Here is a 19,777-nt window from a genome sequence, read left to right on the forward strand (position 1 = left end):
GGAACAGCTGTGCCAGAGAGGCAGTGAAAGGAGGAGGAACTCAGTGAGAGTCTGATGCTGAACCGGGCAGGAGCACAGAGAATCTTGGGAGTAAAGGGATGCAAAGGAATACTTGTAAAAGAAATATGAAGGCATATCTTTTTGTGATTGGACGAATGGCATTTTAAAGGTAAATGAGACTTTATTAATAAGCAATACTGTGTGTGTTTGTGTGCATGTGTGGGTAGGAGCCGTTGGTGCATATTTAGTTAGAATGATACAAAGTCAGATTCATAGTTAAACATATGCTGGTATTAAATATGTAGTGATAATGAACATGATATTGATATCATGGTCACTTCAAAATACAGTTAATAAGTAGTTGTTATTTATAATTTTTGAGTGCTTTTTAAAGAATATTCAGATTGTGTTTGCAGTTGTGTTCATAGCAGCATTCAATGCTTGGAGACTTGGAGCATAATAGTTCAAAGGTAATTATTTTTGTTAATCTGGCCTACTACATGCTGGATATAAAATTTTGTGACTGTTTATATATTATAGCAGAGAGGCTAAAATAATTAATATTGGTTAATTGAACTAAACTAACAATGAAATTAACATTAAAAACTTTCATAATTTTCATAGTTATTGCCTAATGATGCATTAAACTAGTAGTGGTAATCCAATTACAAGTCACAATCGTTTTATTAAATAGCTAATAAAACTCAGTTGTATTTTAAACTATGTTAACATAGTAACTGTAGTAAATTTAAAAATAAAATAAAAATAAAATAAAAAGATTTACTAATGGAACTTTACTATAAAGTGTTACCTATTGCACTTTATAATCCTTTTCCAATTGAATTAGGTTGAGCCTTTTGTTTACTTTAAATGTGTATATACTTTAAAGTATTTCTTTTAGTATTATATTTGTTAAAGTAATCTTTTTTCGCAGCTTAAGTCAATATTGTGATAATTGCGTACAGTATATCGTGATAAAAACTTCATCAATTTATCACCAAAGGAAATATTGATGCCATCAGAAGCCTAGTTAGAATTATAAAATGGATGATTTGATACAGGGCTATGCAGTGGCGCAGTAGGTAGTGCTGTCGCCTCACAGCAAGAAGGTCGCTGGTTCGAGCCTTGGCTGGGTCAGTCGGCGATTCTGTGTGGAGTTTGCATGTTCTCCCTGCATTCGCGTGGGTTTCCTCCGGGTGCTCCGCTTTCCCCCACAGTCCAAAGACATATGCGGTACAGGTGAATTGGGTAGGCTAAATTGTCAGTAGTGTATGAGTGTAAATGAGTGTGTGTGGATGATTCCCAAAGATAGGTTGTGGCTGGAAGGGTATCCGCTGTGTAAAAATGTGCTGGATAAGTTGGTGGTTCATTCCGTTGTGGCGACCCAGGATTAATAAAGAGACTAAGCCGAAAAGAAAATGAATGAATGAATGAAGTATTGATAGTGTACCTCGGTTCAGTTGGCGTTTCTGTGTGGAGTTTGCATGTTCTCCCTGCCTTCGCGTGGGTTTCCTCCGGGTGCTCCGGTTTCCCCCACAGTCCAAAGACATCCGGTACAGGTAAATTGGGTAGGCTAAATTGTCCGTAGTGTATGAGTGTGTGTGTGTGGATGTTTCCCAGAGATGGGTTGCGGCTGGAAGGGCATCCGCTGTGTAAAAACTAGCTGGATAAGTTGGCGGTTCATTCTGCTGTGGCGACCCCGGATTAATAAAGAGACTAAGTCGAAAAGAAAATAAATGAATGAATGATTTGACGCAAAGATGTATAGAGCGTATTCTTAACTGTGGCCTTGTTGTTTCTTTGTAATTTTTCTGCGCAGATCATAATGGGCAATTCAGATAGTCAGTACAGCAGTTTCATTCTCCCTGGTAAGGGAAAGTCTAGCTCCCTGAAGCTGCACAATCCCAAAGAGGACGTGGTCTCGCCACAATCTTGGTGGAGGAACTCTGACAGCACCTCTGGGTACAAGGCCAAAAATGGCTTTTCACCACACAAAAACCACCAACCGTACATGTCACGTCGATATGACTGCATTAAGGAGGGATCTAGTGACAAAATATGTGCGGAGAGCCACCAGGACTATGACAACATTTTATTCCAGGGAAATGGATTTTTTGTAGGCTACAGACAACAGAGCGGAGGCCTCCAGGCTCCTATGAGGAACCCCAGTTCTGAGTGTAAAGACAGTAAGAGCAGTCCAAAAGTTCTGCTTCGTGATGATGGAAGTCTGAGAGTAGAGTTCACCAATGCACGGAGGGAGCCAGACGTTGAGCTGTCTATGGGAACTCGTCGAAGTGGACCTGTTGATGGCCAAAGGGCTAGTAATGGTAGCTCTCTTAGCTCCGAGGGCTCATGGTATGACTCGCCCTGGGGGAATGGGACAGATCTGTGTGACAATGTCTTCTCCAACAGCCAACCTTCGGATAACAGCAGTGGATACACCACACTCTCATCCACACGTACAGTGGACTTTGGATATTTTAATGGTTACAACACAGAACAGTCTGAGAATCCTACGAGTAGCCTTACCTGCCAAACAACAGTTCATGGCGGTCAGTATGCAAACAGTGATAGCAATAGTAATGGCAACCGTGTTGAGGAGGACAGTGGTATTGGAGACTCTGTGCTCCTTCATTTGGAAAACAATGGATTACCTGAGCAATACACAAACCCAAACATGACTCTACCGTTCCCAACTGTGGGCATCCTAATGACAGATCAGTTCAAGGATAGTCCTCATCTACAAGCTTCACTGACCTCTTCCCTGGATGCAAACTCCCAAGATGAGAATCAGGAAACCCGGCTTTACACCTCGCAAACCCTGCCATGCAGAAAAGCAGTTCCTGATGGGAACACAAGGAAGGACTCGCTCAAGAGTCGCATCCGCCGCCTCAGTGATTGGACGGGAAGTCTGAGCAGGAAAAAGCGAAGGCTACAGGTGAGAAAATGTGGATTATTTTGTACTGGCATATTGGGAAATATAGTCTGTCAGCAAAACTCAGCATAGCAGACCTTCCTGTTTGATTCTTAAATTATATTGTATAAGTCAGGGGTGTCTTGGAGTGCCGGTGTCCTGCATATTTTAGTTCCAACCCCAATTAAACATATCTGATCCAGCTAATCAAACTCCGGGTATCCTAGAAACTTCCAGGCAGGTGTGTTGAAGGAAGTTTAAGATAGACTATGTAAGACACCGGCTTTCCAGGACACCCCTGGTATAAGTTATCATATCAAACTTTCATCTTCTTGAGTATATTGTATGGAATCCTAATATAAGTTAGAGTTCATCAATTGTGTGAAAAGAGATGGCATACTTCTGTGAATCACTAAATAAGAGGTCTATTTGTTGGACTGATCTTAATTTGCAGAGTTGTCAGAAAGAGGATAGACAGAGGAAAGGTGTAAAAGCAGCATTGTATCAACCTTGTAACTTAAGTACATTTGCACTTCTTGTACCTCAGGATCCTCAGGAACCAAGCATAGAAGTTGTTAACTGTGGAGCTGAGGGCACGGTCGAAGAATCCAGACCATTTTGGAATCCCATGTCATGCCAAACACAGCTGGACAGCACCTTATCTGGCCCTTTTGGGCAGCAGAACCAAGGTGCAACTCTCAGGCTGAACATCTATGAGAATTTTATGCAGGGCCTGGAGACTGCCAGCAGCACCGGGACCGTTGATGGACTCCAGATCTGGGAGGCTGAAGGGGAGAGCAGCAGTGGCTCGATGGGCTCCATAGAGCAAATGGACTTCCTGTTTGAGAAGGAGCAAGGTGTCGTGCGGAGGGCTGGTTGGTTGGCTTTTAAGCCTCTTATTACACTACATAAGGACCGCAAACTGGAACTGGTAACAAGACGCAAGTGGAGGCAGTATTGGGTCACGCTTAAAGGTAAGACTATAGAATTTCTTCAAATATTTCTTAAATTGAGCATTTTTAAAAGCGAGTTTTCAGGCCCAAACTAGCAAGTGATAAAAACAGCTTGAAACAATGAAAAACATCAGTTACTTACCTACCTACTCCTGGGGGCTTTTATATAGAAGTTGATATTTCGTCGCACCATATTGGTGTTTCGTAACTTCTAGTTTTTGTGAGGTGAATTGCTAGCCCAGGGATGGGCAAACTTGATCCTCGAGGGCCGGTGTCCCTGCAGAGTTTTGTTCCAACACTAGTCAAACACACCTGAACAAGCTAATCAGTGTCTAAAGATCACAAGAAATCTATAAGCAGGTGTGTTTGATTAGGGTTGGAGCTAAACTGTGCAAGATACCGGCCATCCAGGACCGAGATTGCCCACCCCTGTGCTAGCCCAACGCTCAAGCCACAATCTGGAGGACCAGGACATACACACATATACTACAGACAATTTAGCTTACCCAATTCACCTATAGCATATGTCTTTGGGCTGTGGAGCATCCAGAGGAAACCCACGCAAACATGGGGAGAGCATGCAAACTCCACAATATAAAGTGTCTTCGCCAAATGATGTCTTTGATTGTACTTAAGCTAACTTTGTAGCTAAAATGTCTCCCTGTAAACTTTACCTATTAAGAAAAATAATCACAGTCTTATACAACTTGATCTTTCATAGTATTTAATATGAAAACAAGATTTTTTTCTTACTAGAATAACTCTTGACTTGATGAGAGGTTTTACTGTATTAGAAGCTCTGTCTCAGACTGTTATTTTGTCCTCTTCAGGCTGTACACTTTTGTTGGGGGAATCCAATGGAAAGACCTCCCCAGAGCAGGAATGCACACCACGTTACGCAGTGCTTGCCGAGGACAGTATTGTACAGGCCGTTCCTGAGCATCCCAAGAAAGAGAACGTCTTCTGCCTTAGTAATGCCTATGGAGATGTCTACCTCTTCCAGGTTGGTGGCCTTTCTTTTGTAACATAGAACCATTTCCACATTAAGGTGCACTTTCAGTCAGTGTTTTTCAAGACGTCATTCAAAACCAATCGATTTTCACTGTTGTTGAGCAGAATGAACCAAGTAGAAAATCACCACTTTCATTAGATGGTGCTTAATGAACTTTAAAGTCATGAATAAGGCTGCTTTCACACCTTTAGTATGTTTCCTTTGGTCCGGACCAAGGTTAAAATGTAGTATTTTTTACCAGCCGTTTGGTTCAGTTTTACACCAGGCTGAAATTGCTTTTAACCAAACCAGTTGAAACAAACCACATGACAACATCCACATCAGTCATTGGCTAGACAAATTTCCTGAAGTGCATTTTGATTGGTCAGAATTATTAGGTGGAAAACTCAAGTGCAGAGCAGCATGGTAGCTCAGTGTTTACCACTGTCCCCTTAGCAAAAAGGTTGCTGGTTTGAATCCCAGTTGAGTTTGTTGGCATTTCTGTGTGGAGTTTGCATGTTTTCCCTGTGTTGGCGTGGGTTTCCTCGGGTGCTCTGGCTAAATTGCATAAACTAAATTGGCTGTGGTCTGTGTGTGTGTGTGTGTGTGTGTGTGTGTGTGTGTGTGTGTGTGTGTGTGTGTGTGTGTGTGTGTGTGTGTGTGAATTAAGGGTGTCACGATCCTCCAAATCCTCGATTAGATTACATTTTCGATTCGATTTTCGATTATGAATAATTAATTAATTAATAATGAATTAATTATTTGTAGCCTACCGTTTAAACTACCTGACCTGCATGGTCTTTGTTTTACCCATAAACAAATCATACAGTAAATGAATAAAGGCAAGATACACACATAATTACCAAAATCTATCTATTGAATTAATCAATCTATCAAAGAAACGTTGGCTAGAATTCTGCATTTTAGGCTTAAATTATAGCGAGACATATGTTATATATAGCAGATGAACTGAGACTGCATCAGATCGCAAAGCAGATCAATGTTGATAATTTCAGCACTGACAGCTCGAAAGAAAGAACAAAACAACTGGCCTAACACAACATATTATAAGATTAAAACATGAAAAAATGATCAGATAGTAACTTCGGTCAATTTTCCTAACGGATAAACCGAGATCAGGCTGGATAAACAGCTCTCTGTAATATTTCAGCATGCTTTCACTTTCGTATTTACCGGTAAGAATGACATCTCGCCCTGCTCATCATTCTCTCTTCATATAGCCATATATACGGCTATTACACGATCATAATACACTGTGGTATAGCCTGGGTCGTTAGTTAGTTGCATTGTTTTGTTTTCTCACTACAATCGATCCGCTTAGTAGGGCAGAGACTGTCTCATTCAGGCGATCTCGGACTTATTGATTTGGCGCAGATGCGAGCGCAACTGCTGGATATATGCCAAACAAACCGCGCTAACGGGGGAAACATGACAGATTCCGAAACAAACGTCTATGTGTGAAATCACCGTAAGATTGTATTCGCACACAATTGACAGACAGTCGCAGCACGCAGCTCTGGCTCGATCTGGCACGCAACAAGGCAACACTGTACACTGACCAGAGCGTCTCACATGCTGGCCCCGGGCCATTGGGCAGTCCATATTGTCGAGCCCTGAAAGTTTAAGAGTCGACAGATCTCCTGCGTCTGCACAGTTTAACAAGCACTTCAACAAGCCTGTTTTTTCTGCTTGGCAAGCCAAGCTGACGTGACATTGGGGGCAGCATCGACAATTCTATTTTTTGATTCGATAATTGAAATTGAGCATATATTTCGATCAATATCGATTTAAAATCGAAATCGTGACACCCTTAGTGTGAATGAGAGAGTGTATGGGCCCAGTACTGGGTTGGGGCTGGAAGGGCATCCGCTGTGTAAAACATATGCTGGAATGGGTTGGTGGTTCCACTGGTGGTTCCACCTCTGATAAATAAGAGACGAAGCTGAAGGAAAATGAATGAATGAAACTCAAGTGCATAACATGGAATTGGAGTAAAAAAAAGTGGAGGAAAAGTCATCAGGCAGTATGGACCTCTCCACTACTGCCTCTCTCCACAGCTTACATACTGTTTTTAATGTACTATATAGTATGGAAGTATAAAATTTTGGACATATCGAAAGTGTCAAAAAACTTCTCATCTCAGAATGCATGTTGCATGACTACGGCAACGTTTTTATTCTGAAAATGTGAAGAACTTAGCATTCGGGTCAGTTCATGTTCTCACCACAAAATAACCAATCCAGGGTTCGCTTAAAAGTGCACCGAGTAAAACTTTGAGCATGTCTTTCGAATTACTCTCCATAATAACTTCCTCACGCCACACTGTTGCCTTTATCATACAGCTTTAGCTTTGCGTTTAGACATCAAGGAAACTGCTCCCCCAGACTATCGTGTGCTTGAGTACCACCAATTTATTGTCACTTCTTTAGCAACTATGAACAAAAATGTCAATTTTATTAGTGGACCAGTTTTTGACGGGGCATGCCAAGTGAAGTTTAACAAACTAATTTCGAGAGGAGGACGTGATATGATTGACCACAGCTGGTCCCTATTGATAATCAGTAGCTAGCCATCTTATATCCCTCTTGAATGCTCATTCATCAGGTGGAAGCCTTGGGCTCATCCGTCTCAGAGCTCAGGGTTCTCTCCCGAGACAGCATGCCAAACCTGAATGTCAAGCATTATCTAAGTGTGAACGCTTGAAACTTAAAAAACTAGCTTGATTCCTAGTGGGGTTTTGCAAGTTGATTTGCACGATCACATCGCCACCCTTTGTTTAGTCAAGAGTCATCAAACGTCAATGAAAAGCGAGAGCAAAAAGTATTGTACCCTTGTTTGCACATGCCTTTACTTTATATCGTCTTTTACCTCTTTCCACTTACCTGCAGGCTGAAAACCAAACAGACCTGGAGAACTGGGTGACGGCCATCCACTCAGCCAGCGCATCACATTTAGCGAAGCGTCAGGGAAAAGAAGACACTCTGCGCTTGCTGAAGAACCAAAGCCGATCTCTCCTGCAGAAAATCGACATGGACGGCAAAATGAAGAAGATGGCGGAGCTGCAGCTGTCTGTCATCAGCGACCAAAAGAACAGGAAGGCTATTGAGAGCCAGGTGAGGCACAAAACGGATGTCTGTGTGTGTGGATGTTTATGTATATATGTATGTGGTTTGTTTTTGAAGATTAAAGGCCAAAGCCAAGTAGCTCAGATGAGTGGTTTGCTAAATTGGGCAATTAAGTCATTGATGTTGGTGTTTGAGTGGAAACCACACCACGGTGGCTCTGGGTATATAGTACAAGCATTCAATGCTGAATCTGTCACTCGTGTTCTGCTATGATTCCGATTATTTACATAGCTATCATTGACGTCTATGTGTGCTATGGGCCATTGTCAGTGTTGCCTTCTAAGACTTTGCTAAGACATTGGTAGACATTTCTAGATGGTTGATGTTCTTAGTGGACGCTAGGTGTTAGCTTCAGTGTTCTGTGTGTTGTACTAGTAATGAAGAATTCAGACTGCACGATTTTCAAAGTAGTTGCGACACAGATGTTTTCACACTGCATGACTGATAGTCTGTCGTTGCTGTGTTTACACTGCAAGATAAATCAGCGACAGGGGATTTCACACTGCATGACTTTACATGACAAAACGAGCTCATGTAGTATCTATTTTGTTATTACTACATGATGAGAAAGAAGCCTTTAGTGGGGCATGTTAAGTCAATGCAAAGACACTAATAGACATCCTGCAGCATGATAACTACAAATGAGGCAGAACGATTAACGTGATTTGCGTGAATGAAGTAGCGCGAGTTGAGCGTTGGAGTTGAAAAAATCTGAACATCAGAGGACATTCGAAACGTGTTAACCAATAAGGAGCTTTCTCTGATAGGGCAGTGATTATGATGTAGCATGTAGCATGCTGTTGGTGACATGTGGGGAAATCCTTTTGCCGACACTGGACAACAGTTCATCAAACTGCCAGAAAACTCCCTCATCCAGGTTTAGTTTCTGGAGGAGTCGCTGAAGGAAATTGTGAGGAGAATTTGATGTACGAATGAAGCGAATCTGACGTGCAAATGAAGCTAGCAAACTCAAAATCTCACACGTCTATTTACGCACAAATAGCGCAATTTATTCTTTCGTTCCGTGTCTGGTGTGAAGAGGGGCGTGGTTAAGGATATTGATATGCAGTTGCTTTGGAGGCCCTCTAGTTGGTCAACTGAAGGACCGCAACTTCAAACGTGGTTTAATGGTCAGACTTTTTTCTTCGATGGATTAGCTTGCACAGATTAATAATTCATTTAAGAATATCAACGTGAGCTAGCAAAATTAATATAGTAAATTTTAAGTTCTTTTGGACTTTGTCACCTGGCCAAAGGAAAAGTAATCCCCTAGTTTCCCTCAAGCTATTTTGTCCATTTTTAACAAACTGACAGACTTTGGGTTGCTTCCAATTGTTGACTTCACTTTGGGTAGTTGTGGTTGGTAAAGATGCCACATTTAATATTTGTACGGAACTAAACTAAATCATAATAGAAAGTTTGTTTCTGACTTTCTGTTACTGCTTGGTTATCTCTGATGAATTAATTTAACATTGAAGGCAGCACGGTGGTGCAGTGGGTAGCACAATCGCCTCAGCAAGAAGGTTCAAGCCCCAGCTGGGTCAGTTGGCATTTCTGTGTGAAGTTTGCAAGTTCTCCCCGTGTTCGATTGGGATTTCTCCAGTTTCCAAGTCCCAAAACATGTGGTATAAGTAATTGGGTAAGCTAAATTGTCCATAGTGTTTGTGTGTAAATGAGTGCGCTTAGATGTTTCCCAGGTTCAAGTTGAAGTCCCAGCACTGGCAGGGATTTTACTTTTAAATAAAAGCATCTGCCAAATGCCTAAATGTGACTCTGAAAAACAAAACCAATCATTGGAAATCACAAAAAGTAAATGTGCATGGTGTAGCTGGTGCAGTACAAACCTTATATTTGATAAAAATATAATTCCATAGATGAGCATTTCATCTTGTGCAACTTTCTTTTTTTTCCAGTCTAATTTCCCTTTCTTTTTCACCTCTGACCTGCAGATCCTGCAGTGGGAACAGAACCTGGAGAAGTTTAACCTAGAGCTCTTCCGCATGCGCTGTTACCTGGCTAGCCTGCAAGGCACTGAGCTGCCCAATCCAAAAAGCCTGCTAGCCACTGCCGGACGGCCCTCTAAAATGGCGCTAGGTCGCCTGGGAATTTTCTCCGTGTCGTCCTTTCATGCGCTGGTGAGGATCATCACATGCTTTGAGGCACACATACATTAAAATAGTCAACCTTTGAGATGCAGAACAAAAATCAAATGAAGATTCTGAGAGATGCTTGAATGAGCTCGTGTTTGTGCAGATATGTACCCGTGACGAAGCCACACTGAAGAGACGATCTCGCTCTCATCCTCGAGGTGTGCGGAACAAACGAGGACTGCTCTTTTCTTCTCAGAAGGGATTGGACAGTCTGACCAAACGCAACCGCGAAAAGAGACAGTCCATGTCCCAGGTAAGCCTGAGTTACGGCAAAGTGCTTACTTTTTTGCAAACAGAGTAGTTTGCATTAATGATTTTGCTGCTTGTTCAAACTACTTAATTACGAGCTTAAACAACACCGATCTTGAGATTAGTTTGGGACAATGTAATTGTTTTATGGTCAATCCTCTTAAATTTGTTGAGTTAACTTAAATCTATTTGTGTTAGAACAATATGAATGACTTGAATATTAGTGTATTAGTCCTGGGAACGGGGTGGCGCATTAGGTAGTGCTGTTGCCTCACAGCAAGAAGGTCACTGGTTCTAGCCTCGGCTGAGTCAGTTGGCATTTCTGTGTGGAGTTTGCCTGTTCTCACTGCGGCTGAGTCAGTTGGCATTTCTGTGTGGAGTTTGCATGTTCTCAATGAGTCAGTTGGCATTTCTGTGTGAAGTTTGCATGTTCTCACTGCGTTCACGTGGGTTTCCTCCGGGTGCTCAGGTTTCCCCTAGAGTCCAAAGACATGAGGTACAGTCGAATTGGGTAAGCTAAATTGTCCGTAGTGTATGTGTGTGAATGAGTCTTTCCCGGAGATGTGTTGCAGCCGGAAAGGCATCCGCTGCTTAAAACATATGCTGGATAAGTTGGCGGTTCATTCCACTGTGGTGACCCCAGATTAATGAAGGGACTAAGCCGAAAATAAAATGAATGAATGAATGAATGTATTAGTCCTACAACATATATAATTTCAGCATCAATCTTTATGCAATAGTCACATTCCAGGCTTCCGCAATGTCAGTACAATTTTAGTCTATTTAATCTTTTAGAAAATTTAAGTGGGGTTATATTCAGAACCCTGCAAAGTTTAACCTTAATAGAGCAAAAGTTTATTTATTTGCTTGTTTGCTTAATTTTTAAGGCCTGTGACTGTAAGATTCCAAGTGCATTTAAACCCAAAGGTGCCCAAACCTTTTTTCATGAAGGGCCAAAAATCAAACTTGATTGAAGGTGGTGGGCAGAAGCTAAATATAATCAGCTGTTTTATAATAAAGGTAACTTTCTTATTTAATAATATTTAAAATATTATTTAAAAATGTATTAATCGTATTATCAATTATATATATATATATATATATATATATATATATATATATATATATATATTACATTTTATAATGTACTTCTTACATCCATAAACAATCTCAATTAAAACGCTCAATGGTTCAATGGTTTTTTACTTTATAGTGAAATATATGTGTCCTAATAGTGTTTTTAGCAATGTGCCACACATGTATATCTGTCAACATCTAAAAAACGTGTTTTAGGATTTCATGACCCTTTAAAAAATCTGATTAATTAGCAACATTTAATTATTCATTCATTCATTTTCTTGTCGGCTTGGTCCCTTTATTTATCCGGGGTTGCCACAGCAGAATGAACCGCCAACTTATCCAGCAAGTTTTTGCGCAGCGGATGCCCTTCCAGCTGCAACCCATCTCTAAGAAACATCCACACATTCATTCACTCATAGACTACAGACAATTTAGCCTACCCAATTCACCTGTACCGCATGTCTTTGGACTGTGGGGGAAACCGGAGCACCCGAAGGAAACCCACGCGAATGCAGGGAGAACATGCAAACTCCACACAGAAACGCCAACTGAGCAGAGGCTCGAACCAGCGACCTTCTTGCTGTGAGGCGACAGCACTACCTACTGCGTCACTACTTCGCCAGCAACATTTAATTGAAACATTTAATTTCAGTTTAGCTTTTTTTTGTAGCTCAGCAAACAAACAAACAAACAAAAGGTTATGTTAAATTAGAAATCACAATCTCTGTTTGAGGTTTTATTTATCCTAAGTTAATCTAGTTTTTAGTTGTAAAGTATTCATTCAGCTGGAATTGTTACCTCAATTCTCAATTCAGTTGTTACTTCAGTATTGTTACAACTGAAAAAAACATTACAATTATTAGCTCAGAAACTTTACAGACCTTGTGTTTTAAGACTTGCCAAACACTGACCTCACTCAAAAAAACTTGTTCAAACTACTTATTTGAAATTAGCGTAAACGACACAACTCTTGAGGTTTTTTTTGGGACAACTTAATTATTTTATGTTCAATCCACCTAAATGTGTTAAAGCAAATACGTTAAGTCTTATGCCAAAGATCAGTGGTCCGTTCATGACTGCAGTACTGAAAACTCATTTAAAACAGTCCTGTTTTACTCATTGAGTCTCAGTAGCATGCTAGTGGCGTCCGCAGGTGTCTGGGTGGGAAACACCGTCACACTTGCCGGACAAAACAAACAACCACTGACTCAGTCATCAAAGCTCTCTCAGGAGGTCAAATGGCAGGAAAACACACAGCGGTCCTGTTCCTTTCTCCTGTCAAAAGCGTTTGTTGGGGCTGTTTTGGAAAATACTGTTTCTGGATCAGTTGGCGTAATTAAGGCCAGATCAGCATTCCTTCTCCAAAGGGCTTACTTTGTGAGCTCCAAATGCACATGTTTGATTATGTAGACAGCCTCACGTGAGATCGGAGCCAGGCGCTCGCTGGTTCCAGCCTCATAATCAGCCATCCCTAAATGGGCCAAATCTGGTCAAACAGCCCCCTAATAGTGCATGATTCCAAAAGACGGGAATTACTGTGAGTTGCATGCGGTTAATCGCTGCAAGCTGGCTGGAGTCTGAGAGGAAATACCGCTTGCTATGTGATTTCCAGCACACAGATGTAGTGTGTGTGTCTGTGATGCTGTGTGATTCAGCAGGGATACGGGGGGCCGTGTGTGATTGTTTCCAGAGGGCTGAGGGGCTTCAGTCATGTTCAGTTGTGCTGTTGCTACTGTTTCGCAGACGTGTACTAGGGCTGCTCGATTATGGGAGAAATCATAATCATGATTATTTTGGTCATAATTGTAATCACGATTATTCAAAACGATTATCAGTTAAAGTCATAATTATTAGCGCTCCTGTGAATCTTTTTTATTATTATTATTATTTTTTTTTATATATACAGTTGAAGTCAGAATTATTAGCCCCCCTGATTTATTAATCCGCTTGTTTATTTTTCCCCCAATTTCTGTTTAACGGAGAGAAGATTTATTTAATACATTTCTAAACATAATAGTTTTAATAACTCATTTCTAATAACTGATTTATTTTACTCTGCCATGATGGCAGTAATTATTATTTGACTAAATATTTTTTCTTGACACTTCTATACAGCTTAAAGTGACATTTAAAGGCATAGGTTAATTAGGTTAACTAGGCAGGTTAGGGTAATTAGGCAAGTTAATGTATAAGGATGGTTTGTTCTGTAGACTATCGATAAAAAATCTAGCTTAAAGGGTCTAATAATTTAGTCCCTAAAATGGTGATAAAAAAATTAAAAACTGCTTTTATTCTAGCCGAAATTAAACAAATAAGACTTTCTCTAGAAGAAAAAATATTGTCAGACATGCTGTGAAAATTTCCTTGTTCTGTTAAACATCATTTGGGAAATATTTAAAAAAAATCAAAAAATAAATAAATAAATAAAAATCAAAGGGGGGCTAATAATTCTGACTTCAACTGTATATGTTATCTTTTAAATTACCCAATAAATAGTATTTTTAACGTCTATTGCCACCCCAACCCTAAACCTAATCGTCACAGTACTGTAAAAATATTAATTGTTGTTATACAAAATGCTAAAATATTAATGTGCATCTCGCGTTTCCGATCTAGACTTAACTGCTGGAGAGCCACGTATTATTGGCCAAAGAGCCACATGTGGCTCGAGAGCCATAGGTTCCCAACCACTGCATTAAAGTGTGGCCGCATGTACTTATAATCAGGACAAGACAAAAAAAAGAAGAAGTATTTTTTAGGTTAAAAGAAGCTGACTGACATCACACTTGAATTAGCTTCTTTTTTGTAAGTCATACCCTCTGTTTGTATAGACTACATTTATATAATAAGTACGCGCTTGTTCAGACGCAGTGTTTATGTGTTAGCAGGACTCGTGGAGGGGAAACGGTGTCTCCCACTCTGCCCTGATGATTAAGGCTTGATCCATCTGTCAGCTTTTATACATCTATAATTTTAGCATCTCCCAGACCTCTCATTATTTCCCCAGCAAACCTCAGGGTTATTTCTGCCGCCATCTACAATCAGAATAGTATCAAAGCTGGCGCCTCAGACCGATGCCTTTTAATTAAGGCCCAGAGATAGACACATGCAGCTTTTCTGAGATTTGCTTATGTTGTGTGCTTCATGGGTTTGTGTTTTTTTGTGATGCAGATATTTGAAGGATATTCCACTGGATCGTTTGGTCATCCATCCACGCAAAGCAGCTCGGAGGTGATTATACCAATTCACATCACAACGTAAAACTTAATATGTATAATTATTCTAAGTGTTTAAATATACTTTAAGAGTGCTTTCACACCTGCCTTATTCAGTTCGGTTGAATCGCAGGCTCCATTTACACTAGTGCGTTTTAGTTTTAAAACAGCGTTTTAGATAAAAAACGATCCGCGTCCACACTTGCGTTTCACCAAGCGTTTCTGAACATATCTCCGTCCACACTACGCCACCAAAAACGTATATCACGTGATCATTCGCACACTCTGGGCATGCGCGTTCTAGTATAAACAGGCAGCATGTGTCTGGCTCTGTGTTCAGTTATTGTTAGTCAACAAATGCCGGTTGAACAATGAACGCGATGGCAAAAAAAGCAAGAGAGGTATTTTTGTGGACAGATGACGAAGTCAAGTTGTTACTAAACGTAACAAATAAATAACTGCACAATGGCGCCTAAAACAGACAATAGTGCAAACAGCGCTCCCATTTCTGTGTCCATGATGTTGTTTACAGTGAAGGCTGGTCTGCTGTCTTCCCTTAGCGTTAAAGCCATGTGTTATAGTCATGTGATAGAGGCTTGACGAATAAGGGAAGGATACGCAATGACACAAAAGCCCCAATCAGGTAGCAAATTTCAGCAGCCCCGCCTCCGTTTTCAGATGTCTCCGTTTTCCCCCATCCACACTGAGACGGAGCAGCAGCGTTTTACAATGAAAACTGGCTCTTCAGCGTTTCCAAAACGCTCCGTTTTCCGCGCTCGAAAACTCAGGCGTAGTGGGGACGGATGACGTAACTGTAGCAAAACTTATGCATTTTCAAACTAAAACGCACTAGTGTAAACGGGGACGCAGTAGAGTATTTTTTCGCTTTTGGAGCGGTTCGTTTGGGCAGGTGTGAATGTAGCAATCGTACTCTAGTGCGCACCAAAAAACTAATCCAGCTTCCGTAGGCTGATGCGCTGTGCATTATGGGATGTGTAGGAAACGTTACCTGATGTATCGTTAGTAATATTTTCGGAAGATGACCATGTCGCAGTTTAGCGAATTGATTTCACGACTCGACCTCAAAAGACCTTCATCATTTGCAATGCATTAAACCATTGTTTCTAGCTGCAGCCGTGCATCATTCTCAAAATATATAGTTGACTAAAGTGATGTGTACAAACTATTTAGTATATATAGATAAACATCATTTTGGAAATAACTTAAAAAGGAAAAAAAATTTAAAGAGGGACTAATAATTCTGATTGCAACTGTAATTGTTTATAATTGTTTTGCAATGCAGTGGTAGTTTAACTTTTGTCCAGACTGCTTCAAAAAGCTTCTCAAAGTCAGTTTAGACATCTTAAGTTGTTCTTCAGATCTCGCGCCATCAGATGCCCATATTGAGGCTTCATCTGAAGGACAATAGAAGCGCACAGAAGGATCCTCCTCCATTTCTGCCGCGCTGATGTGTTTGCTCTGCGTATTGTCAACAGATCAGCAGGTTGTTGTGACAGCTGTGAGTCGAGTCAGAGAAAGAGACCCCCATTTCTCCCTCTCACAGAAGAAGGAGAGCGCTAAACAGACACTTACGTGTGTTTCATTCGACCAGCATCACAGCTTAGGAATTTAGCACGTTTAGTTCACTAAAAGGCAGCGGTACAATTAACACAATGTAGCAGTTGTAATAACCTTAAAAAAAAAAAGGTTACAAAATGACAACGTCCCTACATTACTTATGTTTATTATTAGTTAAGATTTATTTTATACTGAAATATTTAGTTAGTTATAATTGACTTAATAAAACTATTATGTTTAGAAACGTGTTTAAAAAAAACATTCAGTCCATTAAACAGGAATTGGGGAAAAAAAATAAATAGGGGCTAAAAATTCTGACTGCTGTGTGCGTGTGTGTGCGCGTGTGCATGTGTGTGTGTATATTATTATTATTATAATTTAGCATATATTTATGTATATTTGTATATAGAATATTTTATTTCATACAAATTATATATATATATATATAAATGTTGTATATTTTTGTATTTTATTTATGTTTGTGTATATACTGTGCTCAGCATAAGTAAGTACAGCCCATATTCATTTTGAAAATGAATATTTTTCATGCATTTCTTAGTGATTATATGCAATGTATTTTGGTGCGTTTAAACAAAACTAATTTATTAAACAGATATGTATTAAATAATTATTTTAGTCACCAAACACATTTAGAAATTTATAAATAATACAATTAAATTCAAGCAAAATATTCAGAAAAAATTACAAACTACAACATTTTGACTAAATTTTTCCATTTTTTGCTTCTCTTGATTTCTCCTCTTTTAAAATTTTTTTTATTTAATATTTTTCTGTAACATAAATTTGGTTGTACGAGTTTTTGAATCGTCATCGCAAGTTATTTTGTTAGATAAGCTCCAGATTTGGCTTCAGTACTGACTAATCTAATGTATAAGCACAAATATAATATTGTATAGCTTCCTATTAAAAATATGATTTTAAAAGGGAGAATTGTGAGGGGTGTACTTATATATGCTGAGCACTGTCTATAGTAAATATACTCATTTAATTCCAAGGTGAGAAAATGCCTAAATTATAACATAAAATTGTATATATTTAATATTTAATAATACAAAAATTATATAAAATTTTAAAAGACACACTGATAGTAGATTAATGATCTGCCAACTCTGTTATTATGATATTTCAATTCATTTCTCATTCAGTTTATAAAAAGATGCATGTAAAAGTACTATGGTATCTGGTCTGAGGTTTGCATCTTGAGCTAAAACACAAAATGATGGACAACACCAACTCTGTAACTGTGAACTCTTGTTATTGGTTTCAAAAGTTTAACAATAAGGTAAACAACAATTAGTACCAGAATCAAATATTCATATCAAGTCAAATCAGGGCCTTATATACTTGCAACATTAAATAAAAACTTTGCAAATAAAAAATAAAGTAATTTTTAAATGAAAAAAAAAAATGCAATACTCAAAAAAGGCAAAATTAATTATTAAATCATCACTTTTTTTTTTGCATTATTACCTTATTTTATTTGCACTTTCTTATTTTTTGCAAAGTTTCTTTTTATTTCTCAAAACTTAATTTTCCCTTTGCATTTTTTTGAGATTTTATTTTATTTGTTTACATTTTTTTTGCTCAGCAATCACGCTCGGATCCATGCCAAAACGATCGGTCCTAGATTGTTTGAATGAGGTGGTCTCTGCTCGATTGAAACGAACTCTGGAGCGGATCGATTGTAGTGAGAAAGCAATACGACACCACCCCCCCTGACAGCTGAGCGGGACTCTGCAAAATAAATCGTGAAACTCAATGTGAGGAGAGTTTACTCACACATGACTTGTTTTAGCTCTTTTGGTCCATTTAGAAACTTTGCCGTGTGAAAGCGAACCGCACCAAGAACGAAGAGCAACAATGTAACAATTTTAATCCCTGTTTCGAAACAAATGAATTGATTCACAGGTGTAAGAGCATCCTACGTTTGACACCCAGTGGTGGAACTAGGTATTGCACGCCTAGTTCAAAACAAACACAAGCGCAAGTTGCCAGGTTGAAGACACCAACATATCAGTGTTTCAGCATGTACATTTAATAATGTTAAAGAGGTTTAATATGTATTCATTAGCGTTTCAACCTTACCATTTCGTTGGAGTGCAGTAAGTGCACTATTCTGTGCTTCTGAATGGCTGTATTTAAATTTCTGTCGTGTTTCGTCTGGTGCACTGCGCTTCTTGTCATGTAGTGTGTTGTTAGGGCACGGGGTTACAATGTAACCTGCTCACCTAATGTTTACGTTCATAATATTTATATTATTTGCTAATTAAAAACCACCTCAAGTGGAACTCTGAATCTGCGTCTCTTTTTGGTGCTGTTACTGTCCACTGGAGGTCGCATTTCAGTCAAGGACACACTTTGAGGGCCTTCATCACTAAATGTATAAAATGTGTGGTATGGCAACTCTGGGTGCTGAAATATAAATGGCTTAACTGGCAGTGGATGAGTTAAGAGAACCAAAACAAAGACATGTAATGCACATTTTCAAACCAGAATATCTGACTTCAACATTGTTTTTCAAATAAACAAGAATGTTCACTTAATATGTTTGGAGATATTTAAGAAACATGCTATGGTATTATGCTTTAGAAGAGTCATAAACTTGCATACAGCACCTTTAAGAATATCCTCAATCAACTTGCTTTGGAAACACTGAACTGCACTATATTTATTCATTACCTAAATGATTCAGTTTATGAACCATCATCTTGCCTGTTGTCAACAGAGACTGGACATCTTCACCAAACCGCATGCAGCAGCTCCCCCTGATGGTCATCTGTGGGACTGCAGCCTGGAGAGCCTGGTGTTTGTGCTCGCCCCGGACGGTCAGATCATCAGCGTCCCAATCAAACACGACTCTCTGGTGTCCGATGTCCTCACGCTGGCGTGTAAGGTAATTCAGCAGTCTTTCCTCGCAGTACAGTAGCTGAACAAGCACAAACAGCTGAGGTTTTACCAGGATGCATTGGTTTCGAGATTTGAGATGTGCTTCATATGAATGGAATTGATGTATTTGTAGGCAAAGCATCTGGATCCAGCTCTGCACATCCTGCACATGAGGAGACATCTGGGCCAGGATGTTGAGCGGATCACTCCAGCACCCACAGATCTGCTGAAAACCCTGGTGAGAAAATTTAAACACGTCATTCAATTCAATTCAAGTTTATTTGTATAGCGTAATATATATAGTTCACAAAAATGACAAAAGATACACATTATACTGCAATCAGTTTTGGAAAACTGAAGGTTATTAGTAACCATAAATTTACTGGTCAATCATAACTGTAACTAGTTATTATATACACTCACTGGCCACTTTATTAGGTACACCTGTCTAACTGCTTGTTAACACATATTTCTAAATCAGCCAATCAGATGGCAGCAGCTCAGTGCATTTAGGCATGTGGACCTGGTCAAGATGATCTGCTGCAGTTCAAATCGAGCATCAGAATGGGGAAGAAAGGTGATTTAAGTGTCTTT

At 39.6% G+C, this 19,777-nt stretch overlaps 1 protein-coding gene and 1 long non-coding RNA gene across 9 annotated transcripts in view; one reads left to right on the top strand and one right to left on the bottom strand.

The window, feature by feature from the left end:
* The window catches only part of tiam2b (TIAM Rac1 associated GEF 2b), a 76,200-nt gene that overhangs the window by 34,179 nt on the left and 22,244 nt on the right, over window positions 1-19,777 (top strand). The window contains exons 1-10 of one of the 2 annotated variants that reach the window (XM_068215616.2): window positions 43-169; window positions 1,820-2,938; window positions 3,462-3,888; window positions 4,698-4,870; window positions 7,768-7,992; window positions 9,954-10,139; window positions 10,258-10,407; window positions 14,655-14,714; window positions 19,023-19,190; window positions 19,317-19,421. In XM_068215616.2, coding sequence (XP_068071717.2) covers window positions 1,826-2,938; window positions 3,462-3,888; window positions 4,698-4,870; window positions 7,768-7,992; window positions 9,954-10,139; window positions 10,258-10,407; window positions 14,655-14,714; window positions 19,023-19,190; window positions 19,317-19,421 — 2,607 coding nt within the window. In that variant the 5' untranslated portion in view covers window positions 43-169; window positions 1,820-1,825. Of the gene's footprint in view, window positions 1-42; window positions 170-1,819; window positions 2,939-3,461; window positions 3,889-4,697; window positions 4,871-7,767; window positions 7,993-9,953; window positions 10,140-10,257; window positions 10,408-14,654; window positions 14,715-19,022; window positions 19,191-19,316; window positions 19,422-19,777 lie in introns of those variants that run through there. The other variant, XM_021468594.3, reaches the window with a different exon arrangement.
* Window positions 17,535-19,777, bottom strand: part of LOC137488609 (uncharacterized) — a 57,869-nt gene continuing 55,626 nt past the window's right edge. For all 7 annotated transcript variants that reach the window (XR_012396320.1, XR_012396323.1, XR_012396319.1 and 4 more), the window contains one exon: window positions 17,535-19,418. This is a non-coding gene — a long non-coding RNA (uncharacterized lncRNA). The remainder of the gene's footprint in view (window positions 19,419-19,777) is intronic.

The sequence above is a fragment of the Danio rerio genome, chromosome 20, assembly GCF_049306965.1.
Source record: "Danio rerio strain Tuebingen ecotype United States chromosome 20, GRCz12tu, whole genome shotgun sequence".
NCBI classification, from domain to species: domain Eukaryota; kingdom Metazoa; phylum Chordata; class Actinopteri; order Cypriniformes; family Danionidae; genus Danio; species Danio rerio.